The sequence below is a fragment of the Rhinolophus ferrumequinum genome, chromosome 8, assembly GCF_004115265.2.
Source record: "Rhinolophus ferrumequinum isolate MPI-CBG mRhiFer1 chromosome 8, mRhiFer1_v1.p, whole genome shotgun sequence".
Taxonomy (NCBI): domain Eukaryota; kingdom Metazoa; phylum Chordata; class Mammalia; order Chiroptera; family Rhinolophidae; genus Rhinolophus; species Rhinolophus ferrumequinum.
In genome coordinates, this window is record NC_046291.1 from 29,971,149 (window position 1) to 29,992,901 (window position 21,753).

General features: G+C 37.0%; 1 protein-coding gene across 2 annotated transcripts in view; it reads left to right on the plus strand.

Annotated features, from left to right (window-relative positions):
* Positions 1–117: 117 nt before the first annotated feature.
* The window catches only part of TRAK2 (trafficking kinesin protein 2), a 53,386-nt gene continuing 31,750 nt past the window's right edge, over positions 118–21,753 (plus strand). The window contains exons 1-2 of one of the 2 annotated variants that reach the window (XM_033111869.1): positions 118–319; positions 18,311–18,598. In XM_033111869.1, coding sequence (XP_032967760.1) covers positions 18,508–18,598 — 91 coding nt within the window. In that variant the 5' untranslated portion in view covers positions 118–319; positions 18,311–18,507. Of the gene's footprint in view, positions 320–8,255; positions 8,477–18,310; positions 18,599–21,753 lie in introns of those variants that run through there. The other variant, XM_033111870.1, reaches the window with a different exon arrangement.

Below are 21,753 nucleotides of genomic sequence, written 5' to 3' on the forward strand. Positions count from 1 at the left end.
GACTAAACAACTACGGAGGATGAGGGGGCGGGGCCGACAGGAAACTACAATTCCCAGCAGGTCGTGCGCTGGAGCCGTGGAGGCTGCTGGGAAAGTGGGTCTCCTTTGCTTTTCCCCAATTGCTTGGGGACTGCCATCGATCCGGCGTCGCTGTAAAACTGAAGTCGCCGAGTAATGATGTGAAATCGCCCGCCCATCCCTGCCACGCCCGGGAGGTTACAAGCGGCGGCGGCCGTTCGGCTGCTGCTCTCAGGCTGCCGCCGCTTTAGAAGCTTCTCCCTGAGGAGTGCGGGCGGAGGAAGGACTCCGAGCCATTCTTGTGAGTAACCTTCCTGTGTACAACCCTAACTTGCCCTTGCCAACTTCCCCTGAAGGCAGCGGAGCCTCCCTGCCCCGCACTCCTCCCGGTCCTCGGAGGTCACGCGCGGACACTGGAGTCAAAGGCTGGGTACGGGAGGTCTTGGTCCTCGCCGGATCCCCGCCCCGCGGTGGGAAGTGGGTTGTTTCCCAAGTGTGAGTGCGAAGTGATGGTCGCTGGGCTCTTGCCTCCGGTTCACACTACCTCTGAGGATTGGCAGCATCTCATCCTCTGCAGGACAGTATCCACTGAGAGCCCCATCCTTGAGCGATGAGCAGCTTTAGTGTTTGGCTGTTATACGTTAAGCCTCGGTCGCCATCTGTCATGTGAGCGAGAGGAGACGGTATTGGAAAGAGCTCTTGAGTTGAATTGGGCTCTTCTTGCAATTGAATTTGAGCCAGACACCACACGTCTTTTAAAAGAAATGGTTGACTTTAATCTCAAGCGTAAATAATGGATATTGGCAGACGTCCATTTTATTTTTAGTGCCAGCAAAAAGATAATCTCTCGAAAACTTAAAAGATTTCAGGGTCATAATAATAGTGCTGAACTCAGTTACTTGCCCACAAACCTTTTATTTAAACCTGCAGTTTCTGCACCGGAAAAATAAAACAAACAACAAAACCCAGTAATTTTTCTCTGGAAATTCATCAAGTTAGAGTGGACCATAGGAATAAAATGAAATGGACTTCTCTATTTAAAAAAAAAAAATCTGTTTCAGTAAGTTTTTCCCGACCTTCAAATCTTTGCTGTAGAATTGGATGTCTGCGCTACAGTGATCTCCAAATAGCATGTTACTGGTGGTGACTGACGTGACATTTCAGAACAAATTGTGAAGGACATTTGGTGGTGAGAAAGGGCAGACATGAAGACACTTTATCATCTCAGCATTCTTCCAGCTTTCTATTTTTAAAATTAAGTAATGTTCAACAAGTCTCAGACATTCAGCAAGTGCACACTATGAAAAACTTTTGTTATTTTATAGATTTTTATTCATATGATGGAAGGAGTCAAAAAGAACAAATATTTGAGTACTTTCAATCAGCCAGGCATCTCATTTATGAGCTCTACATACATTCACTCAATCTCTATAATAACCCTTTTGCACTACTCTGAAGTTCAAAGACATTAAGTGAAGATTCAAACCTAGATTTGCTTTGCTTCAAAGTTGCAGATCAGGTAACCTGTAGCTATTTCAGAAATTACCTTAAAGATTGGATGATTAAACAGTATTTTCCAGTGTTATTCCCTAATACGGGTTCCTACACAATTTGGGCATCTAGAATAAGTCTGAACCCCTGCTTTAGTACTTTTTGAACAAGTTCTTCTCAGCTTGCAATTCCTGTCCTCCAGAGAGCAGCTTGTTAAGAACCTAGAAGCCCATTCCAAATCCACCTCTGTTTACTAATTATAAATGTAAGACATGATAGGATTGGATTTCATCTCAAAAGTCCTTTCTGGTTCAAAGATTTGGTCAATCTACAGTTGAAAATATGAGCCAAGGCGTGTTGTTCTCCACTGAAAATGGTTAACATCTATAATCACAAGAGTCGAAAAACTTGTTTCTTAAAAATTATACTTCAATACCCAACATATGTTAAATACCAATATAAGGAATGAGACCGATAATAATATATTATTACATGTTTATTTTGAGCTCTGTTTATATTATCTTTACCAATTTTTGAACCTCTTTAGTTACCGTCCTATTTATAGTTGGTAAGAAATCTGAAGCATTAAAGTAATGCATTTAAAATGACTTAGTAATTGAAGGAACTAAATTATTCATGATTTCTAGTCTTATTTGTTCAGACCTGGAGTGTTCATGTAATCATAGGAAACATTTGCTAAAGATCAAGAAGGAAGAGTATTCCAGGTACAGTGAACACTTACAAAGGCCCAGAGATAGGAGAGAGTGTGATGAGGAAGTGAAAAGAAATGACGAAAGGTCTGTGTCTCTGTGGCTCAGTATGAGCAAGGAGGAGAGTGGTGCAAGATGAGGGACAAGTAGTCAGGGACCAGACTGGGCCAGGCCATGTAGACTGAAGTGTGGATTTTATTCTAGGTGTTATGGGAACCCTTGACTTTTTTTAAAAAAAAGTTTAGTTTTAAAAACATTCTTGTTACCTATGGAGAATAGAGAGGAATAAAAAATTGACGTGGAGTCCTGTTAGGAGGTTGATTCAGAGTCTAAGAGATGATGATCACTTGAATTAGGATGGTTGAAGAGGAGATGAAGAGAAGTGGGTAAATTTGAGATATATATTGATATCAGACTACACAGAGGATTTGATAATGGATTGGATATGGCAAGGTGACAGAAAGGAGGCATTTACTGTTCAATGGATAAATTTAGGGGATCATAACCAGCCTCTGAGAAATTTGAGTAGAGCTCAAGAAGACTGGTCTGAAGAGCCAGACTGAGAGTTATTAACACTGAAGAAGTGGTTTAATCTCTGGTAGTGGTTGGGTTGCAGAAACATAAATGAAAAGCAGCAGTAATAAAGAATTTGGTCCCAGTTGGAATTCTGGGAAACACTAACATTTAAGGATCAAGGGGAAGGAGCGCAGTGATTCAATAAAGGGATTTGAGAAAACATCCATTGTAAGATGGTGGCTCCAGGAGATCCACAAGAGGAGAGTTGAAGTAGGGAGTAGTCAACAATACTGAAGCAGAGATAACATAACAACTAAGAAGGGATGATGCGATTGGTTAGCAGGGACTGAAGGGAAAGTGGTTTTAAGAGAAATCCAGATTGTAGTGGGGTTGAGGTATGAGTGAGAAATGGGGAAAAGAGAATGACAGTAAATACTCTTTAAAGAAGCTTGGCTGAGGACAAAGGACATTAGCTAAAGAGGGGACACTTCTTGGGGAAAGGAAATTTTTAAAATTTCATTTTATTTGTTTTTAATACAATGGAAGGTTTGGAACATGATAACAGGCCGTGCAAGAGGGTGAAGCTAGTGTGGGATAGGAATTACGAGTGGAGCAAGTTTAGAGAAGGCAGGAATAGAGACTTGTCAGTGACATGTATTTCATTGTTTTTGAACTGTGTGGACATATACACATGGTCGAAAAATTGAAAGGTATATGATGAAAAATAAGGTTCTCTCCTCTTTCTGCCTTCCAGACACTCAGTTCCTCTTCTAAGAGGATTGCTAAGTTACACTCCCATCGATAAGTGTGCAAATGCATGATTGAGATTGATTGTACTTCTCAGAGTTTGGAGAGAAAGCTAGCTATAGATTATGTGGATTTATTGGTGGGAAGAATGAGAGTAAGAGAAATAGAAAACAGGAGTTCAGAGGTGAGTGAGTAAAGTGCGGTATGGAATTGTCTCAAAAAAGAACATTTACTAGAATAATGGAGGGCATACCTATGGTGAAATACCCAAGTTAATGACCGAATTTGCAGCAGCCCCATTCACATGGTTTTGTGATCTGATTTTCAGGAGAACTTAACCACTTCTTTATATGTAAAATGCATGTCGACTTAGAAAATGGACTTCTCAAAAATTCAACATATGTATGGTAAATACATTTTTGAGATCCAAGCACCAAAGTTCTGCTTTCTGCTCTTACTGCTTTCAGTCATGGGCTTGTTATGTTGGTGCTTTGGGGTTGTTCAGACCAGTGGTATAAATCAAAACAAAGGGAAGTTTGTTGGTTAAGAAAGAGCACTCTCTGTCTGAAGGAAGAAAGGAAGAGGAGGAGGAGACTGGAAACCAACTAAAATGTCTCTGAGATGGTACTGCTGTTCCTAAAGCACGTAATTTAACAACTTAAAAAAATTTTTTTCCCCTAAACATTCTCATCTTTTTAGCTAGTGCTACGATAAACCACTGAATTTTCCTTTGTTTTATTTTTAGTCACAAAATCAGAAGACTACAAATGAGACTTATATTAGCAATTGTGATAATTTTAAAGTAAATATTTGATCATTTCTCATTTGATGTGGGGCTTATTTTAAATGCATTTCATAAACAGCTGCACGTGCTCTTAGTGGAAAACATGGTAAAACTAAGCAATGAGCCAAAAATTCAGTTTTAGCTTTCCTATGAAATTGATAACCAGTTCTTTTTAGTTTTTACAAGAAAAGTGGGTACTCTGTTATTTGCTATAAAAATGATAAATCAACATTTTAACAGCAAACTCTTACAGAGTTTTTCATAAAGCAAATATGTTTTCTTTCAAATGTTCAATCTTAGCTTGATTTTGTTTTCCAAGGCAATTCATTTAGTTGATGTTGGACTGACATGTATTAATAATCAATTTTGTTCATTAAATTGCCACTATTATTCAGTGTGTTGACATTTTTAATCATTAAGCCTATAATTAGGTATGTATCGCAAGCCTACTATATATCCATTGCTTTTAGGTTTGGGGCATACGACATAAGATACCTTCATTCAAGGAGCTCACAGTGTAGTGAGGAAGAAAGTGAGCACATAGTCTTCCGGGAGCATTCAAGAGGGGAGTCATTAAACCCTGATTAAGGAGCAAAGTCACGATGAAAAATTTTAAGTTTTTCTAAACATTTTTTCCATGTTTGTAATCCACTCCATATTTCTCTATAGCCATTAACAAATTCTTGCAAAAGAGAGGTAGACCTATGCTTTTCTTGAGAGGCAATAAAAAAAGGACAGTGTATTCATAACCAGCCTAGGGAAATGAACACCAGGTGAGAAAAGCACTTGGCGACAGTGCCAAAGGAAGAAAAGCAAGCCTACTAAATCCCTCGTGTTCAAGGGGATGAAAGAAAGAGGTACTTGAGGAACCAGCCAAGGGCCGAAAAACAAGTCCTAAGATTCAGGCTCAAGCAGCCACCTTCTGGGTTCTCTGATAACCGGGTTATCTGGTTCCTCAGCCAACAGCAGTTTAGAAAGGGGAGAGGCACACTGGCAACAGTAAAACGCAATGGTTGATAGCCTCACCATGAGGCAGAAAACAAAATTAGAAGTGGACTTAAAATCTCAAAAAAAAAGTTAGCAATTTGAGACCATTTAGTGTAGGGAGAAAGCTCTTTAAAGCCTATAATCCTGGAGGATATCAGTGTGGTCACTATATTATAATGTAGTAATTGCCGAGTCATAGCAATGATCCTGAGTCATCAAATTCTTTCAGTCTATTCTATCTAAGGACTCCTTCACCCCACCCCGCCCCCCGCCTTCCAATAGCAGTTTGTTGGACTTTCCCCATTACCATGTCTTAACTTTAGGGGGAAACATCTTACTACCAAAATTTGTAAAATAAGAAAACACGGGGGTGGGAGGGAGAAAAGTATTAAAGAGTTTGTGGGTTTTGCCACAGTGTTCTCAGACACCTCTCTAGGGAATGTTTGCAACTTCAGTGTCACTGATGGGCTTAAATGATACAGCCCTGCAGGTACACTCACATCTCTTACTGAAAACCACAAGAGACCTATGCAGATTTTTGTAAGCTGGGCTGAGAAAGCCTTCAATATTCAAATGCTCTAACAGTTGTATGTTTCTTGTGCAGTTCCGTTTTTCTCCCTGCTACGGATTGAAAAGTGTAACTTGAGTATAGATTGATTCATTCATCTAACAGATATTTATTAAATGCGTGTCATTTGCACGATATAGGTTGACTTAATTTATTGGAATAAGGATTTATGTATTTTGATCTATAATCCACTTATTTTTAGCGACTTAGAACAAGTAACAGAATTATTCCCAGTTTACAGTAATACGTCTGTATTATTTTCTTGATACTGAAGAGTAACCCATCTAAAGGCAAAATCAAACTCAGATTTGGAGTTGTCTTACTTATTAAAGAAACATAATATGCATAAATCACAGATCATTCTGCTTCATTGTAAGTAGAACCAAGTTTGTGATCAAATGACTCATTTCTAAAAGTAAATATAAATCACATAAGAACATACTGGGTCACTTGCCTATTTTTTTTTTCTTTTTCAGTAATCAGATGTGTTTTTTATAAAGGAGTAGAGAGGCAGGGTTGTTTTAGAATTATCTCTGAGGCTTTTTCAAACTACACACATTCCCAGTCTCCCATACTCCCAGGCTCTTGCCGGGAGAGCTCAGAGGTTAGAGGCCTCAGCTTTGGAAGAACACTGTCTTGGGTTTGATTCTGGGCTTTTCCTAGCTTGGGTAAGTTAATTTACCTCTAAGCCTCCATGTTCCCTGTCTATAAAGCCATGGCAATAATATCCACATCATGGGATTATTTGTTGTGAGGACTAAAGAGAATCACATGCATAAAGTATTTAACCCAATGCCTAGCACGTAGGAAGTGCTCCATCTGTGTTAGTTATTATTAGGAAAACCGAATTTCAAACAGAATTGACTATTATTTCTTTATCATGTATTTTCCATTTGAAACAGAGTTCATCTGTCTTTATTGTCAATTGTTTACCATTATAAGCTGATCTTAAAAAACTTCCGTACTGCTAGTTTCATTTGGTATATTTACAGTAAAGTCATGAATTTAACAAAGAGGTTTTGGTTTTTGCTTTTAGTCAAACAAGAGTTCGTTTCTGCTCAGGAAAAGTCTCACAGGGCGGTGATGTCTTTTTAATTGTTCAAGTCTAGAAACTGAAGTTGTCTCAGTGTACTCAGAGTAGACCAGGACTGGAGGAGGAAATACACTAAGCAAACTCACTAAAGAAAGATAAATAGGCCAGAGTGTCTGCTCTTAATATACGGTGGAACTTTGGTGCCCATAGTTAGTATATGTTTCCTTTATAGGAGAATCTACATGAGAAACCAAGTTACCAGTTTTTTTCGTGTGTAGTATGCATTGCATTTAGAGGTGGAGGACAGTTGAAGCAGAAGGACCAGTGTGCTAAGGGAATGGGGAGGGTTGAGCTGAGTAGCAGTATGCATTCCAAGAGCCACACAAGCTCTGAGTAGAGAGGGCTGAAGCTGGAAGGCCGGGTGGCAGTAGCCAGGGGCAGACAGACAAAAGGGCTTGAAAAGCCCATCACAATAGGCTTGGAGAATAAATTGACAGGAACTGGTAACTACACGGAAAGCAGAGATTGAGGAGGAGAAAGATGGCTCTTAGATTTGTGGCTCTGCTGATCAGGTGACTTGATAATGTTAACTTGTAAAGCAAGAAAAAACAGATTTTTTTCTTGGGAAAAGGATAATGAGTTCAGTTTAGAATGTGGCAAATTTATTGTATTAATTGTAAGTTGATATTGAGAATTCCAGTTTAAAGTGAAGAAATGCCAATTTAGGCTCAAGATAGAGACTTGGGAAATAATTATCATATAATTGGAAATTAAGGTTTTTGAAGTAGATGAGATTTCTGAGGAGAAAAAAGAGAGGGCCCCTGATAAAATCCTAAAGAACTGGGGATTCTAGCTATTAAAGGCAGGTGGAATAAAAGGGTTCCTAAGTTTTCTCAGCCCCTTGGTAACTGTATCTGCCAAGCTCATTTGAGAATCTAATTATCTCCTGAGTTGCAGGTAGCCAACAGCCATGCCTTTAAACATTTATCTGTTCTTATTTGGTTCCTGAATTTCATTGGCAAATCAAAATAATTCATTATGTGTCAGTGCTCCTTCAAAAGGTAACCTCGTCTTGAAGTTGTGGACTTGATTGTCACAACTGGTTTGGAAAATGAGTCTTACATGTAATCCAAGATATGGATTTCTTGCTAGTAGAATTACATTACTAAAATGGTTATATACCTTAGACATGTGCAATTCTAGAATCATTGTGGAATTAACTATGTTTATAAGTATGTTTACATAATAAATATTCTGTTCTGACCATCACTCACCCCGCATTTCAAGTTACACCCTGTTCCTGGTAATAGGAGATTGCAGGTCCTGGTGCCACTGATTACTTTGTTGATCTGAGAACCTATATATTCCCTGCACTTTCTCTTTTCGCACCCTTTGGAAACTTCTACTACTGAAGACTTTAAGTATTATAAGTTTAATATAAACTGAAAGATTTAAGATCATCTTAACTCACCAAAAGCATTTACGTTTGATTGTTACAAGGGACAAAAAGAAATGACACAGATTTTCTACCTGTCCCTGAATTATTTCTGTTTTTAAAATTTGTAATTACTACTATGTGAATATGCTGCTTCAAGAGGTCTTCTTAGCTAGTTGATTTGAAGGTAAGTCCTGAAGAGCAGATTAAACAGTAATACTCTTAAGTCTGCCAGCATGATTATATCTGTTCAGTTTATTTCTTAATCTTTCGTGAAGTGTTTGTAGCTTTTCAGGTCATGGTGTCTCTTGATTTAATCCACTACCTAAATTTTGCCAGTCGACATTGAAAAAAAGAAATGCTTTCTGGTTTGGTGGGGAAAGATTGATTTGTTTCTACAAATACAGTACGTGCATACTTTAGTACTCAACAGAATCTGTTGCATAACTCTGCTCAAGACATTTCTCCCATTTTGGTTAAGAGAACAGGAAATCCACAGTGCCATTTACTCTGCATTACTCATTTTTGATGACATATAATTGTTTTTTCCCTTTTTTAACCAGTGCTTCATTCAAAAGGACATAATTTTCTGTGTTTAAAACAAACAAAAAAAGATTTTAAAAGATAATAGCTATGATGATTTTATTAATATCCTGGAATATAAATTCTTGACAGCAGCTGCTCTTGTGAACAAATATTTTAATGTGTCTATAACTCAAATGTCAGCTGAGTGCTCGGACATTACGAGCTAAATAGTTGGCTTTACCTTCAGTTTCATGTTATAGGGAAGCCAGAACCTTCCCTAAGATTTCTGTAAATTCTTGGTGTTCTTGTGGCCTCTGAGCTACTGCCATCTGGATGGGAGTTCTGTCCCTTTTCTTCTCTCTCCCTCTCCGGAGAAAGAAAAAAAACGAACAATTTTTCCCCCAGTCTTATGCAGAGCATCTTAGCCTTCCTTTTAATGTTGTAAGGCCTCACCTTCCACCAGAAGTGGCTTTTCCGTGTATTTTCCCAAACAGAAAGCATTTCTTTCCTCAGATGAGCTCTGCTGGCCTATGTGAAGATGATGAAATGTGTACCTTATTAGATATAACTTGATCATAATAACCCTTCAAGTAACTCTTATTTTCTCCATTTATCAAACTTTCATGTATATAAATAGTTCGTACTAAACTCAGTCTTCATTCTTTGGAAGTTCCAAGAAAACCCTATCTTGACAAAGCTTTTGCAATTTTAGTATTGAATGTATTATATAGCATTGTGTAGTGCTTTTGCCAGATGGTACAGAGAAGATCATGTTCTCTTAAAAGGATACAGAATTTTAGATAGGGAGTTTAAGTATCAAGTTGCTCTTTCTCTTAGAGAAATAAATCAAGGCTATTCTGTGACTGTGACGCTGAAGTCTACCCTTTTGAGATCCACATTTAGTATTTTTGAGCTATTTCCTATTTCCTTTGACTAAACTACCATATGACATCACTAAATTATTTTGAGTGCCAAATAATAATATGCTTTGTTTTTCATATTTCTAAGCCAATCATGATCTTTTATAGAAATGAGTTTGAAAAAAAATTGGTGATGGGAACTGGTATAACAAACTAGGGATGTGTAAATAGTAGTCAGTGCTATTTTAAGGATGTTTAAATATCTACTATTTCCTTTGATACTCATTGTCACTCTGGGACATCAAGCAAAAGATGGAATTCCTGTTTAGAAACAGAGTTGTGAAAAGATGATGTCGATATTTCTTATTTGGCTATTTGTTGCATTTTCTATGAGTTTGTTGTCATTGTAGTCTTTTATTCTGTAGTGCAGAAATACTATGATTTAAGGTACAGAACGGAGGTCAGCAAACTGACCTCCCATGGGCCAAATCCAGCCAATTTTATAAGCTAAGAGTGTTTTTTTCATTTTTTAGAAGATTAATAAATAAATAAATGACAACAGAAGCTTCACATGGCTGTAAAGCCTAAAATATATTCCAGCTTTTTACAAAAAAGTTTGCTGAAACTTGTTATGAATTCTTGAATTTTAAAGTGGATGAATAACCTGTTTGTTCATTGTTGGAAAGTCACTGATGTAAGCTGTCAGTGATTGTATAATTGTATATTCTGAATATTGTGTAATTCAGAAATTAATTATGTTAAAATGATGGCGTATAATGATAAGCTGACTTGGAAAGAAATGAATAGGCTTCTACGTAAACAGCATGTTTACATTCTATCTCCCAGTGAGAGCTGGTAAAGTAGCTTTCATTTGATTCTTCACATTTATCTACTACCTGAATTTTTTTTGAATGAACATAATACTTTATAATGATAAACAAAGATGTACAAGTGCTTATGTGTGTGTTGTTTTTGCATGTTTTAAAGAGAGAGAAACTAAGTGGAAATTTCTAGTATAGCTTTGGCTGATTGTCATCAGATGAGGAATAGGTTTGTTTATTTAAGGAATATGGTTTATTATGCACCACTTTTAAACTCTTATCATCTTTGAACTTAAACATTTTTTCCTTCAAAGTTTTTAACAGATAGCCAAATAACTGAAAAGGTCAACATCGAGGCTTCATCTCACTTGTTTTTTTGTTTTGTACCATTTCCTTAGTTGAAATCTAATTATACTGCTTTAGAGCAGCTAGGTAGTAATATAAATATAAAAGCAACATGGCCTTTTAAGAAATTGTCAGAAACTGTGTCCACATAGTTTGCATTGCAGAGATTGCTTGTGTATAGACCGTTCCCGCAAATGTTTCCGTGCTCAGGCCTGTATTCAGACTTTAAGGATTGAAGAAATGCAATAATAATATATGATAAGTAGTCTGCTAAAAGAACAGTAGGATTTCCCTAGGTTTTTAAAATTTTCCTTTCATCTCCATACCTTGCTCCAAACTCTCCTCACTTTCTTCCCCGCAAGGCAAGCGTTTTAATGTGTTTATAAGTATAATGCAGAAAAAAATAATTTATGTAAATGGCATTGTGGTAGCTCTCTCATTTTGCTTCTTGCTTTATTCACTCAGTACTGTATTTCTAGTGCTACGTAGGTTGCTCTGTGGTATGTATGCCCAAAGTTTTGCCTGTTTACTCACTTTCCAGGGAGTAGGCCCTCACTATCATATCACAAACAGCGATGCAAGAGATAATGGTAGGCATGTCGCTCTATGGACTGATGGAGAATTTCTTTGGGATACATCTACCCAAGAGCAGAATTGCTGGGTCTTAGGGTACATATGTACTTAATTTAACCATATGGTTTCTGATGGTTTCTTTGAATGGCTGCACTAGTCTGCATTCCCACCGTGGGCTTTTTGTTTGGGGAAATTTTTATGAGTTTCTCTAAGACCAGTAGTTAGTGACAAGAAAGGATTACCTAGAACTCCTGCATTATTGCTAAGTGGCAGCTACCGATGAGACATATAGCCATCCAGGCTTTTTATAAGAGCATGTGCTTTTTTAGAGCTAGAGCTGATAACAATGTGGAAGGGTAGGAACTGATCTTAATCAAGTATTATCTATGTCCCAGGTCCATGAAGTGGTATTGTTTATAATTTATAATTCTTCCTTCTTAGCTGTTTAACTTTTAAATTATGTTTAATGCATAAATAATACTGGGTACCAAGTACTGTTACATATGCTTTATAAATATTAACTCATTTAATCCACATACCAACCCTATAAGATAGGTATGATTATTGCCCCCATTTTATACATAAGGAAACAGAGGCACAGAGGGATTACGTTATCCAAGTATAGATTTCTCAATTTTAATATCACTAACTAGGGAATATGGAAAATACCAATATGTGTAACTCGTAAGGCCAAATATGAAAGGGAAACACATCTATTAACATGTTTAGCATTATAATTCTAAGAATTTTAAAATAAAATCTAAAGATAATGATAACCTTTAGTACGTGCCATGGACGGTACTCCAGCGCACGGATATGTGAATTTTCCAGATAGGTAAAATTTTATTATTTAAGCACCGTAAAGTATTTTCTTTTAATATTTTATGTTAAATCCTGCTTCCCTAACTTCTTAAAGAGTAGTTATGAATGCGTGAATTAATATTTTCCTCATGATTGGAGTCATGTTTCGATGACTGTCATTGTACTTTGATGAGGATATAGAGGTGAAATACGGCACAGCATGGCTTCTGATAATGACTAGACCTTCCTTTTTTGGAAAAAGTCCTAATATCCTTTTGCTTTTGGATTGTTTGCTTAATCTTATAAAAGGTAAAATATGGAATATGAAACTACAGTTATATAATGTAGCTGCTTTTCTGTGAAATTAATCATTGACTCACAAGTGGTTCCTTGCCTAGAAAACCTCTTCAGTGTTTCTGTTTCTGTAGTGGTTTTAGTTTTTAGTGATTTCAAGACCCCCCATCACAGATAGTAGCACTGTTAGCACCCACCCACTCACTATTTGTTGAGGAATGTAGAGAGAAACAGTATCTCTTTACACTTCAGTAGTTTGGGCTAGATTACTTCAAAGAATGTGAATTCTTTATCTTTGCAAACAAGACATCAGGCTAAAATTTGCTTTAAACCTTCTTTAATATTTGACTTGAAACCAGATGCAAACATTTACAATTATATCTCCAAACACCGGGGGTGCCAAAAAAATGTATGCGTGACTTGGATTCATCTGTTGTTATCAGTATATATTGAGTATTGCAATTTTAATACAGTTTTTTCCTTTCTTAAAATGTGTATACATTTTTTGGCACCCTCTGTGTATGGGACAAAAAGACTTCACATTGCGTGGTAGATTTACTTTCTTACCCGTTTTGAGACACACACTCATCTGCTTAAAACTTGTAATTTATGAACTCTCTGGATAGGGACAAAATATGCTGCAGACTAAGGGATTCAGTTCTGCTGATCATCGGCAGATGGTCACTTTTAACTCAGCCATTACTGTTATTGATAGCATGTTTGGTTTATCTGTGTATAGTTTTGAGGTATTTTATAAATATTAGGAACCTCATTTTGACCCTAAAAGCAGTGCTATGATAAATTGATTTCTACAAAAGTAGAGATAGTGTAAAAAATTGAAAGTAAGAAAATTACACATATTAAAACAGTGATTGGACAATAAGAATGATTATGAGTGAGCCAAAGGTGAAGAAATGTGAATGGCAGAGAGCATTGTTAGAGTGGGATACCTATTTAGTCAAAGGTTAATTCAGCTTCAAGTTAGGAGTTTAAGAACTTAAAGCTAAACATGGTGAATGAAAGTGTAGCTGTGAAAATTTATCAAAATCCGCAGATGGCACTGTGGGTTCAGGGCCTTTCTAATCTGCAGGTAAGCTCTGGTGTGGATTCCTTAGCTGCCAGAGGTTCCCTCCCTTCTGTTGATAGAGATTGTGTCAGGGAGGGGTTGCCCACCTCAGTAAATGTTCATAGTAAATAAAACAGGACAGTTTTTAAAAAATATCCAAAATATATCAGCTAAGAGGAAATGCGGGTGCTATAAGCCTAAATCTCACTCATAGTTTTGGACTTTTAAACTAATGGATTTAACTGCCTTTTGGAATCCAACCTGTTTGAAAGTAGAATTGGCTCCATATATTTCATATTCTGAAAACCTTACTGATCTTTACATTGAATGGCACTGAAAAAGAGGCCCAAATATTTGCTGAGCACAAATCCTATTTCCTCGGGGTGAACTTTACAATTGCTGGTAGAATAGCTGTGCTGAATACAGCCCGTGTAATACACTGTGGCACGGGAGTGTGCTGCTTTCGGTGTTGGTGTGGGGTCTCTTCCTTTGTCAGGTCACCTGCTCACTGTCCAGGTTGGATTTTGGTGGTGATGCCACCACCACCACCCCTTGTTTTTCTCAGCTCTTGACACTGAAGCCATCAAATAGTCTTTTGTGGTTCAATATCTCATTTTAAACTTATTGTGGGGTTTTTTTGGTAAATCTTTTCTTTGGTGTAGCCAGATGCCTTAAAATTGGTAAATCTCTGTCAGGCTCTATTATTTCATGTAGGGACATGGTACTTTTATGTTTTAAATTACACCATTTATGTTTTATCTGGATTAGGGCTGCCACTGCCTTTTTAAAGAGTTGCTGGTGGAGTTCATGACTGGCACTGTTCCTTCTTCAGCATGCAGATCTGTAGCCAACATGTATTTTAAATGAATTCCCAAAGTACGAGAAAATTTTAAAATACATTTCCAACTTAAATGTTTCATTAAATCATTACATTTACTGTAATTATGCCTCTGCACACCTGTCAAGATGAAGTGCCCCTGAATTGTTCTAGCCTTTTCTATGAGGCTGTTTTGGCCAGTGTATCCTGTTTTAAGGAAGTAGCAAGATTTTTTTAAGGCCCAGGGCCTATATTTAGGCACTTATTGTTGACCATTAATTTCCGTGGCTAGGCTAAAGTAAGTCATAAACCTAAGTCATGTTGTTTTCTGCCAGCAGTATTTATATCAATGGAATGTTTGGTTGTTCTTTTTAAGTCTCATCCTTATTAAAATGTCACTTGGCTGTTTTGCTTTATTTTTTCCTGGATGTGCATGAATTACAAAGGCTGGCTTCTTGTTAATAATACATGCTTGGTTGATGTTTTATAAAGAAAAGCTGCAAAGTTGTTCCTAAAAAGAGGGAATAGAGATCCAGCATAGAAAATAGATGATACTCAAGAAAGTGCTAAGAATATGTGGGTACAAACTAGGAAAGGCACTGAAAATGTGTTGTTTGTGCTTGCCAAAGAGTAGTTTCTACTACATTTAGGATTCTGATTCTGCAAGCTTGCGCTTTCTTCCTACATCAGCGAGGTAGAAAGAAAATGATTCATGGCGCTAAACTACTATCACTTGTCAGAGGGCAGAAAGTAAATGTGACTTATGTTGAGAGGAGATTCCATTAAGCAGTCAAGAACAGGGTTTACATTTTGCTCAACTTAGTGGAAGGTACAATAACAATAATAATAATGGTAATAGTACTATTTGGTGATGATATAATAATAACATATTTGCATAGCATTTACTGTATTCTAAGGCCTTGTTTTAAGAGCTTTATGGGTATTAACTCATGTAATTCCCCCAGGGACCTTCTGAGGTAGGTGCTACTGTTTTCTTCTCATAACTCACTTAATCCCCATAGCAATCCCATAGAGTAGACCTTGTCATTAGGCCCATTTTACAGATGAAAAAACAAGGTTAAGCCATTTGTCCAAGGTCATACATGAATTAAGTGGTGGAGTTGGAGTTGAAATATCATCAGTCTAGCTCCACAATCCATATTATTTTCCACTGTTGCAGGCTGAATAATGGCCCTCAAATGTACCCAGATCCTTATCGCTGGAACCTGTGAATATTACCTTACATGGCAAAAGGGATTTTGCAGAAGAGACTAAATTAAGGATTTTGAGATATGGAGAATATTCTGGATTATCCCATTTGAGCCTTAAATGTAATCACAGGTTTCCTTGTAAGAGGGAGGTAGAGGGAGATTTGGCCTAAGGTGATGTGACATAGAAGCAGAAAGAGAGATTTGAAGAGGCTGTGCTGCTGGCGTTGGAGATGGAGGAAGGGGCCCTGAACCCGGGCTGTAGCTCCAGAAGCTAGAAAAGACAGGAAATGGATTCTCCCTTCCAGCCTCCAGAGGAAGCACAACCCTGCAAACACCTCGGTTTTGGTCCATTGAGATCATTTCCTCCCTTGACATCCAGAACTGTAAGATAATAAATTGGTGGTGTTTTAAGCCACTAAATTTGTGGTAGTTTGCTGCAGCAATAGCAGGAAACTAATACAGCCACTATGCTGTGGATAAAAGTACTAGTTATAGTTAAGAGTTTTTATTATAAACAGCCCTTCCCCAGAATTCATGAAGAAATGAGCTCCAATAGTAATCTCCCTCAGTAGTCCTGCTTATGGCACTTGTCTCTTTATTGCCAGAAGCACAGTTTCTCAGTTCTTATCTCTTTCTATATGAAGATTATTCAGAAGTAATCTTTAGGCAACATCTGTACCATACTCAAACAGGGTAGCCATTCTCTGTTCAGAGTTGGCTGTTGAGCCAGAAACTTAAGAAATATTAGGCAGAAGACATCATCTTTTCTTCAGGCCCAAGCAAAGGGGGAAATCTGAAGGGAACGAGCATTTCAGTGTCTACTGTATGTCAGGTACCAGGCTAGCAATTTCTATTTTTTATTTAATACTCGTACACCACCCTCCCTGTAACGAGTAGTTAATTATAACTCCTATCTTGATAATGAAGAACTGTTGAATAATGTCTTCAGAGTCAAAAAACCAGTAAATAACATGAAAATTCAGGCTTGCCTAATGCCAAGCTGCAGACATTGTTCTGTACCCACAGTTGCTTTCCCAAACTAACCTGCTGAGGAGCTCAGATCTAAACCAGGGCATATCCAAAGGGTTTATTTAGTTCTCAAAGAGTCACCAGGAAGAACATACCATTTCCAGATCATCCCTGATAGGGTGCACAGTCTGCAGGTTAGGCAGGTTCTCGGGTTGCCCTGAAGGTCTAGATTCTTCCTGCATACCTCTGGAAATGGTCTTGGTTGTGTGTCAACTTGGTTTTCTCTCTTCTTGTGTGCAAGACTTAAGACCAAACCATTAACATAACCTCCAGAACTGATTAAGAAGCAGTTCTCTAGAGCAAAGATCTGGAGTCCATAGTTGAAAATGATATATAGTTTTGTGTGTTCCTGTGTGATATATGTATTAAATAATAATAAAAACAATGGTAATGTAAATATAAGATTAAGTCAGCTGGTGTGTAGCAGTCAAGCAGAAGGTCCCAATGTTATCATTAAATTTTCACAATGGTCTTTGATTAAAATATGATTAAGAACCACAGTTCTATTTAAGAACCAATTTGGACCAGTATGAGAGGCACTTGGCTTTTACTCTGTCCCTGTTAATCCTCTTCCACCTCTCTTTTCCCTCCCTTCTCCTTTTCCTTCTTCACAAGCAAATTTGTGACATTACTTTTTTAAAAAATGCTTTCTTAGAAATTGAAAATAACTCTAAATAAATATAGTTGTAGGTGTAAAAAGTAGAAGTCTCTTCTTTATTTTACTGAAATTCTTCTAGAGGTGGTGATCTAATTACACGTGTCTAAATGTAGGGGGAACCCTGTTTAAGAAGTTGATCTAGGAAATCATTGCATTAGACAGGTGGTTATTTGATGTCTAAATTATTTTATTGCTAGATCAGGGACTGGCAAACTTTTTCTATAAAGAGTCAGATAGTGAATATCCTACAAAGCACACAACAAAGTGTTATCTGACCCAAAATGTCAGTAGTGCCAGGGTTGAGAAAGCCTGTTTCATATCATTCCATTTCATCTCCTTTGTTGGTTTATTATCTGTAATTCTTGAGTTATTTTATGGGTTGCTTTAGGGTTTATAGCATATATCTTTAAGTTATCACAATTTGCCTTCAAGCATTATTTTACTATGTCACGCAACATAAAAGCTTTACAACAGTATATTCCCATTTTTCACCTCCTGGCCTTTGTGCTATTTTTGTAGTACATTCTACTTCGACATATGTTATAGACCTCATAATATTTTATTATTTTACTTTCAATAGTCGATTATCTTTAAAAAATTTTTAAACAGCTTTATTGACTAACATACATTAGGTTGCACATAATTAAGTGTACAATTTGGTAGGTTTTGACATATTTATACTTGGGAAACCATCACCACAATCAAAATGATGAACATAATTTGTCATCCCCAAAACGTTTCCCCTGCCCTTTGGTAATCCCTCCCCCAACCCTTGGCAGCCACTGATCTTTCTGTCACTATAGATAAGTTTACATTTTCTAGAACTTTGTATAAATGGAATCATAAACTATGTACTTTTTTTTGTCTGACTTCGTTCATCCAGCATAATTATGTTGAGACTTACCCATGTTGTATGTATCATTAGGAAAACATTCTTAATGACAGACATTGCAGGTAATTGGACTCCTGTTATGAAAGAGCATGTGAATTTCATAGTCACCTGATGTGTTCTTTGTTTTAGGTCATGAATGTCCAAGGTATGATAATCGCCTGAGAACACTCGTTGCCGCAGATGTCATTTGACTCATCAGAAAAAAATCTGTTTAAAAGCAACTACCCATACGACCAGATCCATTTTTTTATTGAATGGCTTGATGGATTTCCTTCACTCTAATTCATACCAAAGCTGTCCTCAACCAAAGCAAGAAAGGATCCTGCATGAATCAATCCCAGAATGCCATTTTTACATCACCAACGGGTGAAGAAAACCTCATGAATAGCAATCACACAGACTCGGAGAGCATCACTGGTGAGTCCAGTTTAATAAATATTGATGTGCTATTTACTTACAGGATAAAATGCAAACGCCTTAATAAAGTGTATAAGACTGCCATGATGAAACTCTGGCCTCTCTTTCCAGCCTGGTCTCCTCAGAGACCGACTGAATTAATTTCTTCATCCTTTAGATCACATTATCAAACTCTGCCTTGTGTGCTTTTCCTTGTCTTGTGCCTGACTCACTGTACTGTGTGAGCCCCTGGTCAACAGAAACCGTGTCACACATGTCTTCCTGTCTCCACAGGGCAAGGACAGAGTTGTTTGTGTTTGTATACTCTGCAAGCAGCAGACAACAGTACCTGGCACAGGAGAAGCGCTCGGGACATGCAGGGTATACAAACACAAGTGAAGACCTATAAGCCCTCATTTGCAACAAATCAGAAAAACTCTGAACACCCAAAGTTTTTTCTAAACCTTGGTTCTAAAACTCATTGGTTCACACAACTTGACCTGTGTAGCTATTTCTAAACTTCTCTCACTTAGTTTATAAATATTTACGTTTGCTGAAAAGGTATTCGTGTTACTGAAGGATGAGGCACTGCGACAGAACCAGTTGGGGGCGTTATGTAACGTACAATCAATACACAGTACTACTTAACTAAAACTCCAAAAAATTCTGAAACCCATCTAAACCTACGGTGTTTTTTCCCATTTTTTAATTCAGCTTTATTGAGATATTTTTAAAAGATACAATAAAATGTACTCATTTTAAGCGTACGTTTGGTTTTCACAAATATATACACTCATGTCACCACCAGTACAATCAAGTCGTAGAGCATTTTTATTATCCCCCCTGAAGATCCCTCGTACACAGAATTCACCACCTTTCCCCCTGGCGCTAGGTAATCACTGATCTGCTTTCTGTCGTAATAGATAAAATCTGCTTGTTCTGGGATTCCATATAGATTAATCTGTGTCTTTGGTGTCTAGCTTTTTTATGCAACAAAATGTTTTTGAGATTTATCCACATTGTGATATGTGTCAGTAGTTCATTCATTTTTGTTGCTGAACTGCAAATACTCAACTCTGCTGTTGTAGTGGGAAAGCAGCCATAGATGATACATAAAAGCAAATGTGATTGTTGTGTCCTAATAAAACTTTATTTTTAAAAACCAGGTGGAGGCAGTGGCTAGAATTGGCCTGTCGGCCTTAGTTTGCTGGCAACTACTGTATGATATCATTACTTGGTAATGTCAGTGCTTTTTATTTTAGCCATTCTAGTAGGTATGTACTGATACCTCTTTGTGATTTCAATTTATTTTCCCTTGAGGATTAGTGATATGGAGCATCTTTTCATGTGCTTACTGGGCATTTCTAAATCTTATTTTAAGTTGTCTATTAAATCATTTGCTCATTTTTAAATTTGTCTTACTTTTGAGTTGCGAATGTTCTTCATGTATTCTAGATGTAAAGCCTTTTTTAGATAAATGGGTTGCAAATATTTTCTCCCAGATTCTTGCTTGCCTTTTCATCTTCTTAATGGTATCTTCCGAGGAGCAAAAATTTTAAATTTTGGTGGAGTCTTGTTTTTCAACTTTTTGCTTTTATAGTTGATGTTTTTTGTGTCATTTCTAAGAAATCCTTGCATACCTCAAGATCACAAAGATATTTTCCTTTGTTTTCTTTTAAAAGTTTATAGTTTTTCTTTTACATTTATGTCGGTGGTCCATTTTATAGTTAATTTTGAGTATGAAATTAGGTTAGAGTCCAGGTATTTTCTTTTTTTTCAATTGAACGTTTAGTTACTCCTGCCATTTGTTGAAAACATTCTTTCACCCTATTGAATTACCTTGGTAATTTCATTGAAAAATCACTTGATTATATTAGTATAGGTTTATTTCTAGACTCTATTCTGTTCCTTTAATCCCTAAGTCTGTCTTTACATAAGAACTACATTGCCTTAGAGTGGTGGTTATCAGAGAGGAAGGGGAAGGTGGGTGGGAGAGGACAGAGGTTAAAGGAGGCCAATACCAGGTGATGAAAGGAGACTAGACTTCATGTGGTGAAAACACAATGGAGGATAAATAAGTTGCACGATAAAGTTGTACATCTGAACTTAATATAATGTTATTAACCAATGTTACCCCAATAAATTTAATAATAAAAAAGGATAAAGAATACCACATTGTCTTGGTTAATGTAACACTACGGTAAATCTTGAAATCAGGTAATGTAAATTCTCTGACTTTGTTGTCCTTTTTCAAAAATTATTTTGGCCATTCTAGACGTTTCATATTTCTTTATAAATTTGAGAATCAAGTTGTCAGTTTATACCAAAAAAGAATGCTGGAATTTTGAATGGAATTACACATACTCAGTAGAGAATTGACATTTTAAGACTATTAAGTCTTCTAATCTGTGAACATGATATATCTCTCCATTTATTTAGGTCTTCTTTAATTTCTCATAACAGTAATTTTTATTATATATTTCTTATACAGATTTTACTAAATTTAATCTTAAATTTTTATTTTTTTTGACACTCTAAATGGCATTGTTTATTTAATTTCATTTTCCAGCTGTTTGTTAGTATATAGAAATGAAATTGATTTCTCATTATATTGACCTTGTATTCTGCAACTTTGCTTAACTTACTTAGTTTTATTAACTTTCTTGTAGCTTTCTTAGAATTCTCTACATAAACTATAATGTTGTCTGCAAATGGAGACATTTTTACATATTCCCTTTCAATATGGATGTGTTTTATTTGTGTTTTGTTTGTTTGTTTGTTTGCCTTACTGAATGAGATAGGATCTCAGTATATTTTTTAATAAAAGTGGTGAGAACAAGCATCCCTGTCATATTTTCATTATTAGGAGAAAAGTTACATACAGCCTTTCACCATTAAGTTACTTGAGAATGCCCTTTTTTATTTTTTTATTTTTTTAAAGATTTTATTGGGGAAGGGGAACAGGACTTTATTGGGGAACAGTGTGTACTTCCAGGACTTTTTTCCAGGTCAAGTTGTTGTCCTTTCAATCTTAGTTGTGGAGGGCACAGCCCAGCTCCAGGTCCAGTAGCCTGCAGGGGGCACAGACTACCATCCCCTGCGGGAGTCGAGGAATTCAGCTGGCAACCTTGTGGTTGAGAGCTGGTGCTCCAACGAACTGGGCCATCTGGGAGGCA